The sequence below is a fragment of the Ruditapes philippinarum genome, unplaced genomic scaffold (genome assembly GCF_026571515.1).
Source record: "Ruditapes philippinarum isolate M1 unplaced genomic scaffold, ASM2657151v2 ctg1515_1_1_1_1, whole genome shotgun sequence".
Taxonomy (NCBI): domain Eukaryota; kingdom Metazoa; phylum Mollusca; class Bivalvia; order Venerida; family Veneridae; genus Ruditapes; species Ruditapes philippinarum.
The window spans coordinates 21,579-34,168 of record NW_026862303.1 but is presented as its reverse complement, the minus strand read 5'-3'; the positions used below and the strand labels follow the sequence as shown (position 1 = coordinate 34,168).

Genomic DNA, 12,590 nt, shown 5'->3' with positions numbered 1-12,590 from the left:
TGACATTTTACAGATAATTACATTGTTCTGATCATAATTTGTTTTATTTAGACAGGCTCTGGGGCAGACGTTGTTCTAAAGATAACAGATAGTTTTGTGGAGAAGATATTGACAACTTCAAAAAATATCACTGCAGAGATATCAAAGTCAAATTTGTGTACGCCTCTTTTTTTTCAAAAATTAGATATAAACTCATTTTCTTAGTTATTTCTCTAAGATGTTATCCTTATAAAAAAATAAGATGCTAATTGCCAATATATAAAACTTCCTGCCTTTTGAATTCTTATCAAAATTAATATCAATCGCTTACATCGATTTTTGAATTAAGTCATATAGATAATCAATAATAATTCATTTCATGTTTACATGAAATTATACATTAATCTAATAATGACGTGTTTAATAATTATGTTTTATATGACAGATTTAAAAATGGGATCAGTACAATCCTGTAGCGAAGCACTGAGTTTCCCTGAACGTGAAAAAGGAAGTTTCCTAGAGTGGGCTAGACCAAGGAAGGACAAACTTATGATTGACTGTGACAGTATGTTATGCTTGATTACATGTATCAAACTATGTTTGCAAACTATAACTATTACAAAATGTGTTTTTAGCTCACATGAGCTAGTTGAATGTCATAGGTCATCGCTGAGCTAACAATAGAAAAATCTTGTAAACACTCTAGTGGCTACTGTTTTGATCCAAATATCCTGGAAATTAGTCTGAAAATTTGTGTTTTAATGACTTCTAGGTCAAGTTCGAATATGGTTTAGCTTTGGTCAAAAACTAGGTCACACCGTCGAATTATGGAAAAACCTTGTTTACACTCTAGTGGTCACTTTTTTTACTAAATTGTCATCAAACTTTGGCAGGATGCTTGTCTAGGTAAATGCTCGGATGAGTTCCAGCATGGGTCATCTCGGATGAAAAACTAGCTAACAGGAGCTAAAAATACAAGAAAAAAAAAAAGGTTAACACACTAGTGGGTATTGTTTTCATCCAAATATTCTGGAAATTGCTCTGAAATAGATAACTTTAGAATCCCTAAAGAAAGCCCAACGCGACAAAATTGAAAATGTTGCAGGCTCGGTTTGATTGAGCCTGTTCATGGACGGTACTGGAAAGTGCAAGTTACCGTCCACGCCCCCTAGCATCGGCTTAAGCAGAATTCAACATTAAAACATGAAATAGTAAAATTTTGAATTTAGAAACATCCGCAGATGTGTTCATAAGGCGGTTATCATGGAACCCTCAATGTGACACTTCCGTGCAATTCCATGAAAAGCGGCGTACGGTCCCCAAGTAATATAAAGCGTGTGCCCTAAACGAGAAAACAATGGGCGGAACTAAATAAAATGGAATTTTGAAAGGGGATCAGAGGTTATGAAGCCTGCATATGACAGATAAGACGTCCAAAGACAAATTTAAAAAGCAGGCAACATATCTGAAAGTTTGTTTTGATGATTTTTAGGTTAACTTCGAATATGGGTCACATGGGGTTAAAAGCTTGGTCACACCGCTCAAATAATTGGAAAACCCTGTTAACACTCTAGTGGTCACATTTTTGACTCAATTGTCATCAAAATTGGTCAATGGTCATGATGCTTGTCTATGTAATTGCCTGATGAGTTCGAACATGGGTCATCTCGAATGAAAAACTAGGTAACAGGTGCTAAAAATAGAAAAAAAATGTTAACACTCTAGTCATTACTGTTTTGATCCATATATCCTGGAAATTAGTCTGAAAGTTTGTTTTGATAATGTCTAGGTCAAGTGTGAATATGAGTTACCTGGGGTCAAAAACTAAGTCACACTGCTCTAATATGAAAAATCCATGTTAACACTCTAGTGGTTACAGTTTTGACTCACCCGTCATGAAACTTGGTCAGGGTGCTTGTGTACAAATTTGCTCGGATGAGTTCGATTGGCTAGGTGAGCGATCTAGGGCCATCTTGGCCCTCTTGTTTACTATTAAACGTTAGAATATTATAATATAATAATTGTTTACATAGAAATGTGTTTATCATTTATGAATTAAATAAATTCTCAAATTTCACAATTTTTCTATAATTCCTTGTCATCTTGTAATATTTTATTGAAGGAATATGTGAACATTAAGTATAACTTGTTATGCTCCACTCTTTTCCGTCTAATTGAGTAAAAGCAACAGGAAGCCTTATCAACTGCTATTCAAACGAAAATGATTACGTATTGTGAAGCAACGTAAGCTGTGTAACGTATGCTCTCAACACATGGAAGAAACTTCCTGATAAAAACAACTTTCTAAGTAGCCTTCTATAATCATTTTAATACTTATTTTCTTATAACTTTTTTTATCTCTATTGTTTACATTGTAATGTTTGAAAATATCACTACACAATTATCATATTTTTAAATTCATGCTTTTTGAATATTAAATGATGAGTTTTTTTTAAATGTTACTACTTTGCAGGCACTGTCGAATCTTTTAGTGGAATAATGTACAGAAATCTTTCAATGATTATACCGTCGTTTACGAGCAGCACTAAGTAGGTTTATTTCTCTTTAAATTATTTTTTCTTTGAAGATTAATTCAAGTTAACTTCATAATATCCTGTTTGCAAATGTAGTATCACCACAGTGATCTATTAACTGTTTTGTTTATAATATAAAATTTCAAGACTTCATTTTTTCACCTGATCGTACAACTTATTAAATACTTGTTTGTATGCAAATAAAAAATCCAATTCACTTTTTTGCGACCAATTGTTTACTTTATCAAATGCATAAATAAGTTCAAATTGATCCAGTTAATTAGAATTGGTATGAAGCTCTATCAGACATGCATTGTTTGATTATTTGTGCTGATTGATCATGTTTTTATGAAAATCATAGTATATACTGAACAAAACAAAAAAAATCCCCTGTATTTAGAGGAGAGATACGCATATGAAAATCGCATTAAAGTAGATTTATTTGTATTAAAAGAGTATTTCATTGCGATTGTTTGTGAAAAATATTGCCTCGGGTTAGTCCAAGAGTAGTGAAATGATAGTTAAACTGCAGAATGGGGAGCCCTACAAAATCACAAATTAATATCAGGTATAACCACCTTAAGCATGAAGGACTGCCTGGGATCAGCGTATTGATTTCCGCTTGTGGAATGGTGTTCCATTCCAGGATTAAGGCTTGTCTTATCTAAATGACGTTTGACGGTGAAACACGGCGACATCTTACACGATGGTCCAAATTATCCCAAAGATGGTTAATGAAATTCAGATCAGGGCGTTTAGCAGGCGTATCAATAATAAATGCAATGTTATTCGACCCTAGGTGTATTGCTTGTGGTAGTATCATGTTGAAAAAGAGTGATATTGGCATTATTTTGAAACAGTTGGATAACATGTCTCACGTGAATTTTATCTCGGTAGCGTTCCAATTTCCTTTGATAACGACGAAATGAGTGCGAAAGCCGAATGTTATACCTGCCCAGACCAGGACAGAAATCCCCCAACCCAAAAATTGGTTTCATTCAAATACGCAGCAGTCGGCAAAACGTTCATTTCTCCTACAGTGTACACAAATCCTTCTATAAGCTCGATGAATGAAAACCTCGACTTTCCAGAAAAAAGAATGCCTTTCAATTGTGACCAAGCCAGCGTTGGTGTGTTCATGTCCAATTAACAAGATTTAAGCGGTGACGTCACCTCAAAACACAACCAACAATGGTCGACTTCCACATAGCACACCGTTGCGTAAGCAATTGCGAACTGTTTGGGCAGATAAACTGTTGTTATGTGTACCAGGGGTGTTAGCAGCAGTATCTCTGGCATTTTGGATGCGATTGCGCTGGTTGGTGTTTCGAATAAAGTGGTCTTGGGCACGCGCCGTGACGAGTCGACGTTCACTACTTGGTACATTTTTTTGTATGCCATGTTACTTGAAAACGTTGCCTTAGGTGTCGAACAAAAAAGATGGCATCAAATTTCCCAGATGCTTGCTTTATAACATTGTTCTGAACTTGATTCATAAATATTTATTTGAGATATTATCTTATGACAGATATTGATACATATTTCATATAGCAATTCGTAACCATTTCTTTCTCTTTCGTTTCTCATCAGGTCTGAAGATCTTCGTGTGAATGCCCCGGTCATATCATTTACATTTTATCCCATCATTAAGCGACAACTTGTTAACCCAGTGGAAATTACATTTCAGTTGTTTAACGTAAGTCATTTTTTTCCACATCAAATGTCCCAAAATGTTATGAGATTGCAATTTTAGGTAAGTACATGGGCAATGTTTACACGACTGAAGATTGAAGATAAATAACTTCGATATATTCTTTTATAAAGTATGAAACTTCATGTACATGGTGACGTATTTAGGCCATCTTGGCGGGATTTGTTAACTTTCAATTTAGATATAAATGAAAAATTGGTACTTTTTGTTCTTATATTGTTCATTAAAATCTTTAAAGTTCTTACTCATGACTGAACACCAAACGTATATCTGGTTATTTAAGGGTCAGGCAAGAGGTCTTACTTAAAGATAGATCAATAAAATGTGCTTAATAACTTCATGGCGTTGTTTGATTTGGATGTTTTGGTGTATTAACTGACGACAGAATTAAAATTGGAAAGCCTGACAAATGACCACAGCAGTCACTTAATGCATTATTTCAAGCATAAACAGGTACCTAAGGAGACCATTTTTCGTCCGTCCGTCCGTTTTACATGATAGAATCAAAAGTCTTTGACGGGATTCGAATCCACAGCGCTGAGCGTCAAGTGATTTTATATTGGTGTCCTTAACCTCTTAGCTACGAAAGCAATCGGTAAATAGACTTTTAAAAAAATGCATAGGCATGCGTTTTGTAATACTTGCGCAATAGTATTTTTAAAACAAGTTCGTCGATATTTTAACAAAAAAGCTGTTCATAAAGTGCAAGAGATGTTCTACAGAAGTGAATAACCTTTTCGTAAAACGTTTACTTATTGTTTCTTTTTTTCAGCATTCGTTGGATAATGCGAGATGTTCTTTTTGGAAGGACTCGAAGAGGTAAAGTATCATATTAATGTCAAGAATATTTTTTTCGCAGATCAAAGTTCATCTTTGTTGCTGTATTTTGTATGGTGGCGTAATTATGCCAGCATTTAAACACTTATTTTTACTTTTATTAACTAGTTAGTTTGCGAGTCAGTTAGATTAATAACGAGACATATTTCCTAGAGAGTTAATTGATTAACATGTATCCTACTTCCAAAAAGATTTGTTTATCAGATCAAAATAATTACTTTATTTATCTTATGTACACAAAATAACTAGATTGTAAAATAATTGTGTAACTGCTGGCAAAAAATGCTACCTTTGCTTCGTATATTTTGTCACAATTATATTAATTCAATAGCTTTATTGTTGAAAAGGCCTCCGGCCCATACATAGTACATAAATATGCAATACAAATCAGCATTGCTGGAGATATAGTAATTGTCAAATGTCTTATATAATTATACAATACAATCTCAATATTCATTATTCAAAATATCTGAGGAAATTGTCTCTTTCTTCCATTGCATAATAAATATACATATCAACATTACGTGCCATGACTGGTCTTCAGTTGCCATCAAAGAGTTAAACTTTTCAGCAGTCAGATATCAATAATAATACAATAGTATATAAGATGAACGTAAATTTCATAGAATGAACACACGAAAAAAAAGTGATATTCGTCCTTTTAAATTGGTTCACAATACATAAAATCACGATTCTCTATCGAGATTAATATGTCTACCCTTTTCAACCATTAAACAATGTGACTAGCTTCTAAAACTAGCAAAGCACTTTCTATACTTGTCAATATCTACTACAGAAATATATTTTTCAGTTTTAAAGGAAGTCTTATACATAATACATGTATAATGATTTAATTTTACATTATCTATACACTTTTATTGCCAAATTTGCATAAACTGGTCATTAAGACACTATTCATATAGCACTATAAATAATTAAGGACTGGCTACTATATGTATCATAAAGATTTAATCAGAACACCTAATTTTTGTATCTGATACAGTCATAAAACACCACATCTCATTACTTAACAGTATATATCTATCTCTAGAATTAATCCGAAAAAATCTAATACAACATTTTACAGTAAATATATGCATTGGGTATTTACCCAGATCGCCAAGATTAGCGTCAGTACAAACAGAAACATTGACAGTAACAAAAAACGTTTACAAGCATATAATTGAACAATGTTTATACATTTATTGTCTTTAAGACCCCACAATTCTGATCCATATAATATTATGGATGCAACTGTACAATAAAAAATCTTGAAAATTGTTTTACATGGTAAACAAGAAATATGTTGAAATGAACTGAGAATGTATAAAAGTACCTTTTTTGCTTTTAAATTAGTGCACATAGCCTCAGTCATTTTGTACAAAGATAATCTGTTACTTATTCCAATATACATGTATAGGAAACACATGAATCTTCTTTATAATAATTATTTTTATTATGTAACTAATGTGTATGGTTACATATATTTCTATTATATCGTTTACTTCTTAAATAAACATTTAACGTTTCATTACATTTTCTTTTTTTAAAGTTTTTAAGCAATATTTATGATTTTCGTTTTGCTTGTCTACAATCCGCATCAAATCATGCAATTTTTCATACTCTCGACCTTTTCCTTATTTTCTTAAAGTCAGTTCAACTTTTTTCCATTGAGAGTTCTAGTTCTTGTATAATACCGTTAATATCGCAATCATCATTATTAAATATATTGTCAACCGGCTGGAAGTGTCCCTGTAAAATGTTTTCAGATAGACTCCTGTGGTATTCTTAGCAATTGTCACTGTTTAATTAATAATACACACAGTCGGTTACCACTTTTTTATCCCTGCTATAATGTATATATATATATATATATATATATATATATATATATATATATATATATATATATATATATATATATATATATATATATATATAGCAAATATATCTGTTTTCATTATATACTTTTAAAGGAAATATTGAGAAATATTGATAAAATAAAATGTTTATTTTCATTTTTCGTATTTCCACTGTAAAAATTTATTTTTTACTGCAAGGAAACAACTTCCTTCTAAATTCTGCCAATTCACAATATTTAAGGGAAAGTCTTTTATATGGCAATGTTAAAAAAGATAAAATGTATAGAATACACCCAAAAATTCAAGTTTTTTTTCTGTGAAAACAGGATTTATTTTCATCTTGTGGTATGAAATTTATCATATTCTACTCGTGACTAGAGCCACTCATAAATACTTAGTTTGAAATCACACTATAAAAATAAGACCTGTATTTATAGAAAAATAAAAATGCATATTCTCTATATATGTGGTCAAATCACCTATTAAATTCTAATATTATTGCACAATTTCTTTCCCTTTTCTTTTAATACATTTGCATTTTTCTGTATTTAAGTTATATTATCGTCAAAGTTGTCCAATGAAAGTCGATGTAATAAATGTGCAGTATATTGATTATTGTATCTTTATTATGAAGCGAAACGTCACAAGGTTACTGGTCTGACGAGGGATGTAGACAGAAAATAGTTAACAAGGATAAAGATGTTGTTGTTTGCGTTTGCAATCATCTTACTAATTTTGCTTTACTTATGAGTCCATCCTCTACAAAGGTTAGTAATTACTAAAAGGTTTTGCACAATTCACTTATATAAATAGTTTTTGCTTATAGGAAGACACATTAGTATCAGCGGACACACCGGCGGATGACAAATAAATATCAATCAGTCATGATTTAGTCAATGCTTGTCGCAACAATCGCTAAAGACAGTTAATAAACTATATTTTCCTAAAGAGCTTACTAGCTAGGTCGGTTCTTCCAAAGTACCCGCTTTTCTGACTTATAATGGGAAAATACCTCTAACTGTTTTAATTGATCAAGAATGTTGTCAAATGGCATGGTAGTCATCCTTGCACAAGGCCCATTCTAATATTCTAATATTGTAACTTTCATTTTAGTATATTTACTGCCGAAGCATAGTGTATGCTGTAAGTAGAGTGCGTTTGTGCAAATAAAGATATGATTTGCTTGTTATACATTTGTATTTGACAAGGGAGTAAAATGCTATGAAGAAAATTTATTTTTATCAACTTCTTTTTAATACGAGTTAAATAAGGAAATTGGAAAAGTTCTACTTATAAATTTACTTACATGTCTCCATGGCAATTTGTTGTGGAGTAACGTAGAAATTTTAAAACAAGAATATTTTTTTCAGATATCGTATCAACTACAATAGGGTCGGGCCTTTTTTAGTTTTTATGTATATATGTTATACTTACAGATTGACGAGGATCAAAGCAACGCACTATCAATCATTTCCATGATAGGATGTATCGTTTCCATAATATGTGTAGTATTGTGTTTAGCTATACATGCATTTTTCTGGAGGTTTGAAGTCATTCGTTATATCACACAAAATAAGAATGAAAATATGACAATTTAACCAAAACAAAACAAATCGAACCCATATCTCTTAAAATATAAATATACTGGTTTTAAAGAAAAAATAGACGATAATATTCTCGAGAATTAGCATTGAATGTGAAATTAACTTGTCGTTAAAGTAGCCAAAATACTTAATCGCTATAATGATCTTATTAGCAAAAGACGACAGAAGACAAATATGATATATTATGTAATTGGCTGATAAGTAACCTTCTTTTTTGGAAGCGATAATATGACCACAAAAATAAAAGGCTTTTATTTATAAAAAAGAAGATTCTCTGTGGCAAATTAGGCTTTTAAAATGAGTATAGATTGACCTAAAGAAAACTTTGTGCCATTGAGATGATGGTTCATATTCGTCTCTTCAGTGGCAGTTCGAAGTAACATTTAATATTTCCTGATCTTTATTAATCACGAAAGATGGCGAACTATGCCGATTTTCAGGAGGCATAATATTTAAACTACATCATTCTGAAGGTTAAATTTTAAAAATAAATAAAAATTTTTTCAGGTTCGTTAAATCTGTGCGATCAATCATTCACATGAATTTATCCTGTTGGTTAGTTGTTGCATATATTCTGTTTCTTGCCGGGATAAACAGAACAGAAAACAAGGTAATCCATAATTGAGCATTACGAAACTAAAACCAAACACTGTAACAGTATCTAAAGACCATCTCGTAAAGATTATGTTGTAAATATAAACTTTATGTCATTTCTAAAGTTCTCTAATTGTTTTACTTTTACTTATGTTTTACTTTTACTTTATGTTTAATGTTTTTTTTCAGCAATAATATATAAATATATCGTAAATAATGTAATTAAAATGTTCACTGTATAGCACCGAACAAGTTTTCGCGCCATTCTGCTTTGTGCATTCTTATGGGTGTAGAAAGGAGATGACATATGTCATACACGTTTACTACATGTTAATCTCCTGGTTATATTGTTAATTCTATACGTACAAAGTCATTATGTTAAATATTGACATCATGTTGTGAACGGCTATTCCAGCATTTGCCACAATAATTCACCCTAAAAAATTTAAGCAGATGTATTTGAATATATAGGCCAATATATATCTCAGTATGAACAATTTGATTGTTGTTTTAAATAAAATAATACAGTATTTATTCTTATACTCTATACCTTTGTCCAATTTTCTGTAAGAAATCTTTTGTTTCTTAGTAGTTCGTAGTTCCGTTTTTCTTAATCTGATACATTTTTATCAATTTGTAGGACGTTTGCACATTAATTGCGGTACTTCTTCACCTGGTGTTTCTTATAATTTTCTTCGGAATGCTGACAGAGGGATGTAATCTTTCATATACGGTTCTCAAACCACTGAGTTCTAGAAAACCTGGAATACCACTAATGATAGCGTCTTATGGTATATATGTATTTGAGTAAATCAGATGAACTCATATTCCTTTTAACATTATAATATTACCGTTGTACGCAGGATTTCTGTACTATCTTTGGCATTTTCCAATTATTTGCTCCGTATAATGCACCGGTCATTTCCGTAGGTCCGATCTCCTTACTGTAGAGTATAGTATAGGATATTTCTGATAAATTCCACGATGGTGTCATAAAGTCTGATTCAATGAGGTTATTATTAATTCACATTAAATTTTATCGACACTTGGAAAGTTTACACAGTTATATACTATATCAAAATACATTTGTACACAAGAGATGCGTTGGCTTTCATTTAATCTGGCAATATATTTCATTTAGTTTCTACCTGCATATATATTTCCTTATGTTATGAAACGTAAGTAATAAAAAAAATACTGAATGATTACAGAAAACAAGGGAAGTCAATAGCATGTGTATGTATGTTACATTTAAATACTATATCCTTTACTTTCAAGTCATCGCTGTTATAATAGTCGTGGTATCTATGGGTGTATCACAACTTCATGGATATGGAACCGAACAGACGTAAGTTTGTTTTATTTTATGAAACGAGTTTTTAAACTGAGTTTTTTACTTTCATTTTTGTTTTCTGATAGATTTGTGAATATAACTTAAATGCATAATTTGTCCGTACATTAGCATCAGCAGAAGCACGAGTGTGCCCACAGAGCGACGGAAAGTCTAAGGGCTTCTGCAAATGAACGAAAATAATGTGCATTGCAGAAAAAAATATACGTGTTACCTTCGTTTTCGTGTAACGAAAGCATATTATCCTCTCCGTTGATGTGTACTTGCATGCGCAGTTATTATGCAAAATTATGCAAAATATTTGTGCTGTATATACTCTTACATATTTTCTTATTGGCCTCATTATGAAACTTGTTATCAGTTGTACGATTATTTTTTTGCTATATACCAATAGAATCACATGCGGCACTGCAGTTCTTTGACGTTTCTATGCCATTGCACAAGCGCAAGTTTAAAACAGTTACAATAATATTAAGACAGTTACAAAAACAGGTAGTATGTAGCTGTCTTAATATTATTAAATAACACCATATATCACGGTAGAACCGTTTGCTGATGTTGTAAGAACTCGTGGTTCAGCCTTCTTGCTACTTTTGTGTTTATATTATGATAATATAATGTTATAAATGTACGAATAGAGCAATAACATTTTTTCCAAAAGCTTAAAACGGTGCTTCTTTAGTATAGCCCAAATACGTTGTAGTTAAAACAACCTCCCAAAAACAATAAAGACTAACTCTATGCTGTTATTAACAATCAGAAAAAAACCCAAAGTATAATATACATTATAGTTCATGTATTTTTGTTACTTCTCTTTTATCGACAAGAATTTAGCTGATTGACCTAGGAAAGGTTACACATAAACAGTACAAAGTTTCATATAGCTTTGAATTAACAATGTTTTCATGTTAAAGATATTATGTATCTAGATTTGTTCCAGATGCTGGTTGTCGACTGAAACTGGATTGATATGGGCTTTTCTTGCTCCGGTTCTTGTTGTTATACTGGTATGTATGACTGAATTATTTTCTTGTAACACAGATCAGCTTTCGACCAATTTTGAACATATAACACCTATTCCTTTTTGCGTGCTTTATTATATGCCCGAAAGGGCATATTATGTTATACCCCCTGGCGTCCGTCTGTCTGTCTGTCTGTCCGTCCGTCCGTACGTCCGTCCGTCCGTCTGTAAGCAATTTGGTTTCCGGAGCATAACTTAAGTTCCATTTGGCCCACAATGTTCAAACTTCATAGGATGATTGTCCATATTGGGTAGAAGACCCCTTTTAATTTTGGGGTCAAAAGGTCAAAGGTCAAGGTCACTATGACCTTAAAACTGAAAACAGTTTCCGGAGCATAACTTAAGTTTCAATTGACCCACAATGTTTAAACTTCATAGGATGATTGTCAATATTAGGTAGAAGACACACCCCTATTGATTTTGAGGTCACAAGGTCAAAGGTCAAAGTCACTTTTACCTTAATACTGAAAACAGTTTCTGGAGCATAACTTAAGTTCCATTCGACCCTCAATGTTCAAACTTCATAAGATGATTGTCCATATTGGGTAGAAGACCCCTATTGATTTTGGGGTCACAAGGTCAAAGGTCAAGGTCACTATTACCTTGATACTGAAAACAGTTTCCGGAGCATAACTTAATTCCAATTGACCCACAATGCTCAAACTTCATAGGATGATTGTCCATATTGGGTAGAAGACCCCTATTGATTTTGGGGTCACAAGGTCAAAGGTCAAGGTCACTATTACCTTGATACTGGAAACAGTTTCTGGAGCATAACTTAAGTTCCATTTGGCCCACAGTGTTCAAACTTCATAGGATGATTGTCCATATTGGGTAAAAGACCCCAATTGATTTTGGGGTCAAAAGGTCAAGGGTCGAGGTCACTATATCCTTAAAACTGAAAACAGTTTCTGGAGCATAACTTAAGTTCCATTTGGCCCACAGTGTTCAAACTTCATAGGATGATTGTCCATATTGGGCAAAAGACCCCTATTGATTTTGGGGTCACTAGGTCAAAGGTCAAGGTCACATTTACCTTAAAACCAAAAACAGTTTCCAGAGCATAACGTAAGTTCCATTTGGCCCACAATATTCAA

General features: G+C 32.4%; 1 protein-coding gene across 1 annotated transcript in view; it reads left to right on the top strand.

Annotated features, from left to right (window-relative positions):
* The window catches only part of LOC132718593 (adhesion G protein-coupled receptor L2-like), a 41,041-nt gene that overhangs the window by 21,533 nt on the left and 6,918 nt on the right, over positions 1-12,590 (top strand). The window contains exons 14-24 of the mRNA XM_060702309.1: positions 52-157; positions 425-544; positions 2,453-2,528; positions 4,104-4,209; positions 4,997-5,043; positions 7,558-7,690; positions 8,360-8,466; positions 9,035-9,137; positions 9,762-9,912; positions 10,400-10,469; positions 11,413-11,479. Coding sequence (XP_060558292.1) covers positions 52-157; positions 425-544; positions 2,453-2,528; positions 4,104-4,209; positions 4,997-5,043; positions 7,558-7,690; positions 8,360-8,466; positions 9,035-9,137; positions 9,762-9,912; positions 10,400-10,469; positions 11,413-11,479 — 1,086 coding nt within the window. The remainder of the gene's footprint in view (positions 1-51; positions 158-424; positions 545-2,452; positions 2,529-4,103; positions 4,210-4,996; positions 5,044-7,557; positions 7,691-8,359; positions 8,467-9,034; positions 9,138-9,761; positions 9,913-10,399; positions 10,470-11,412; positions 11,480-12,590) is intronic.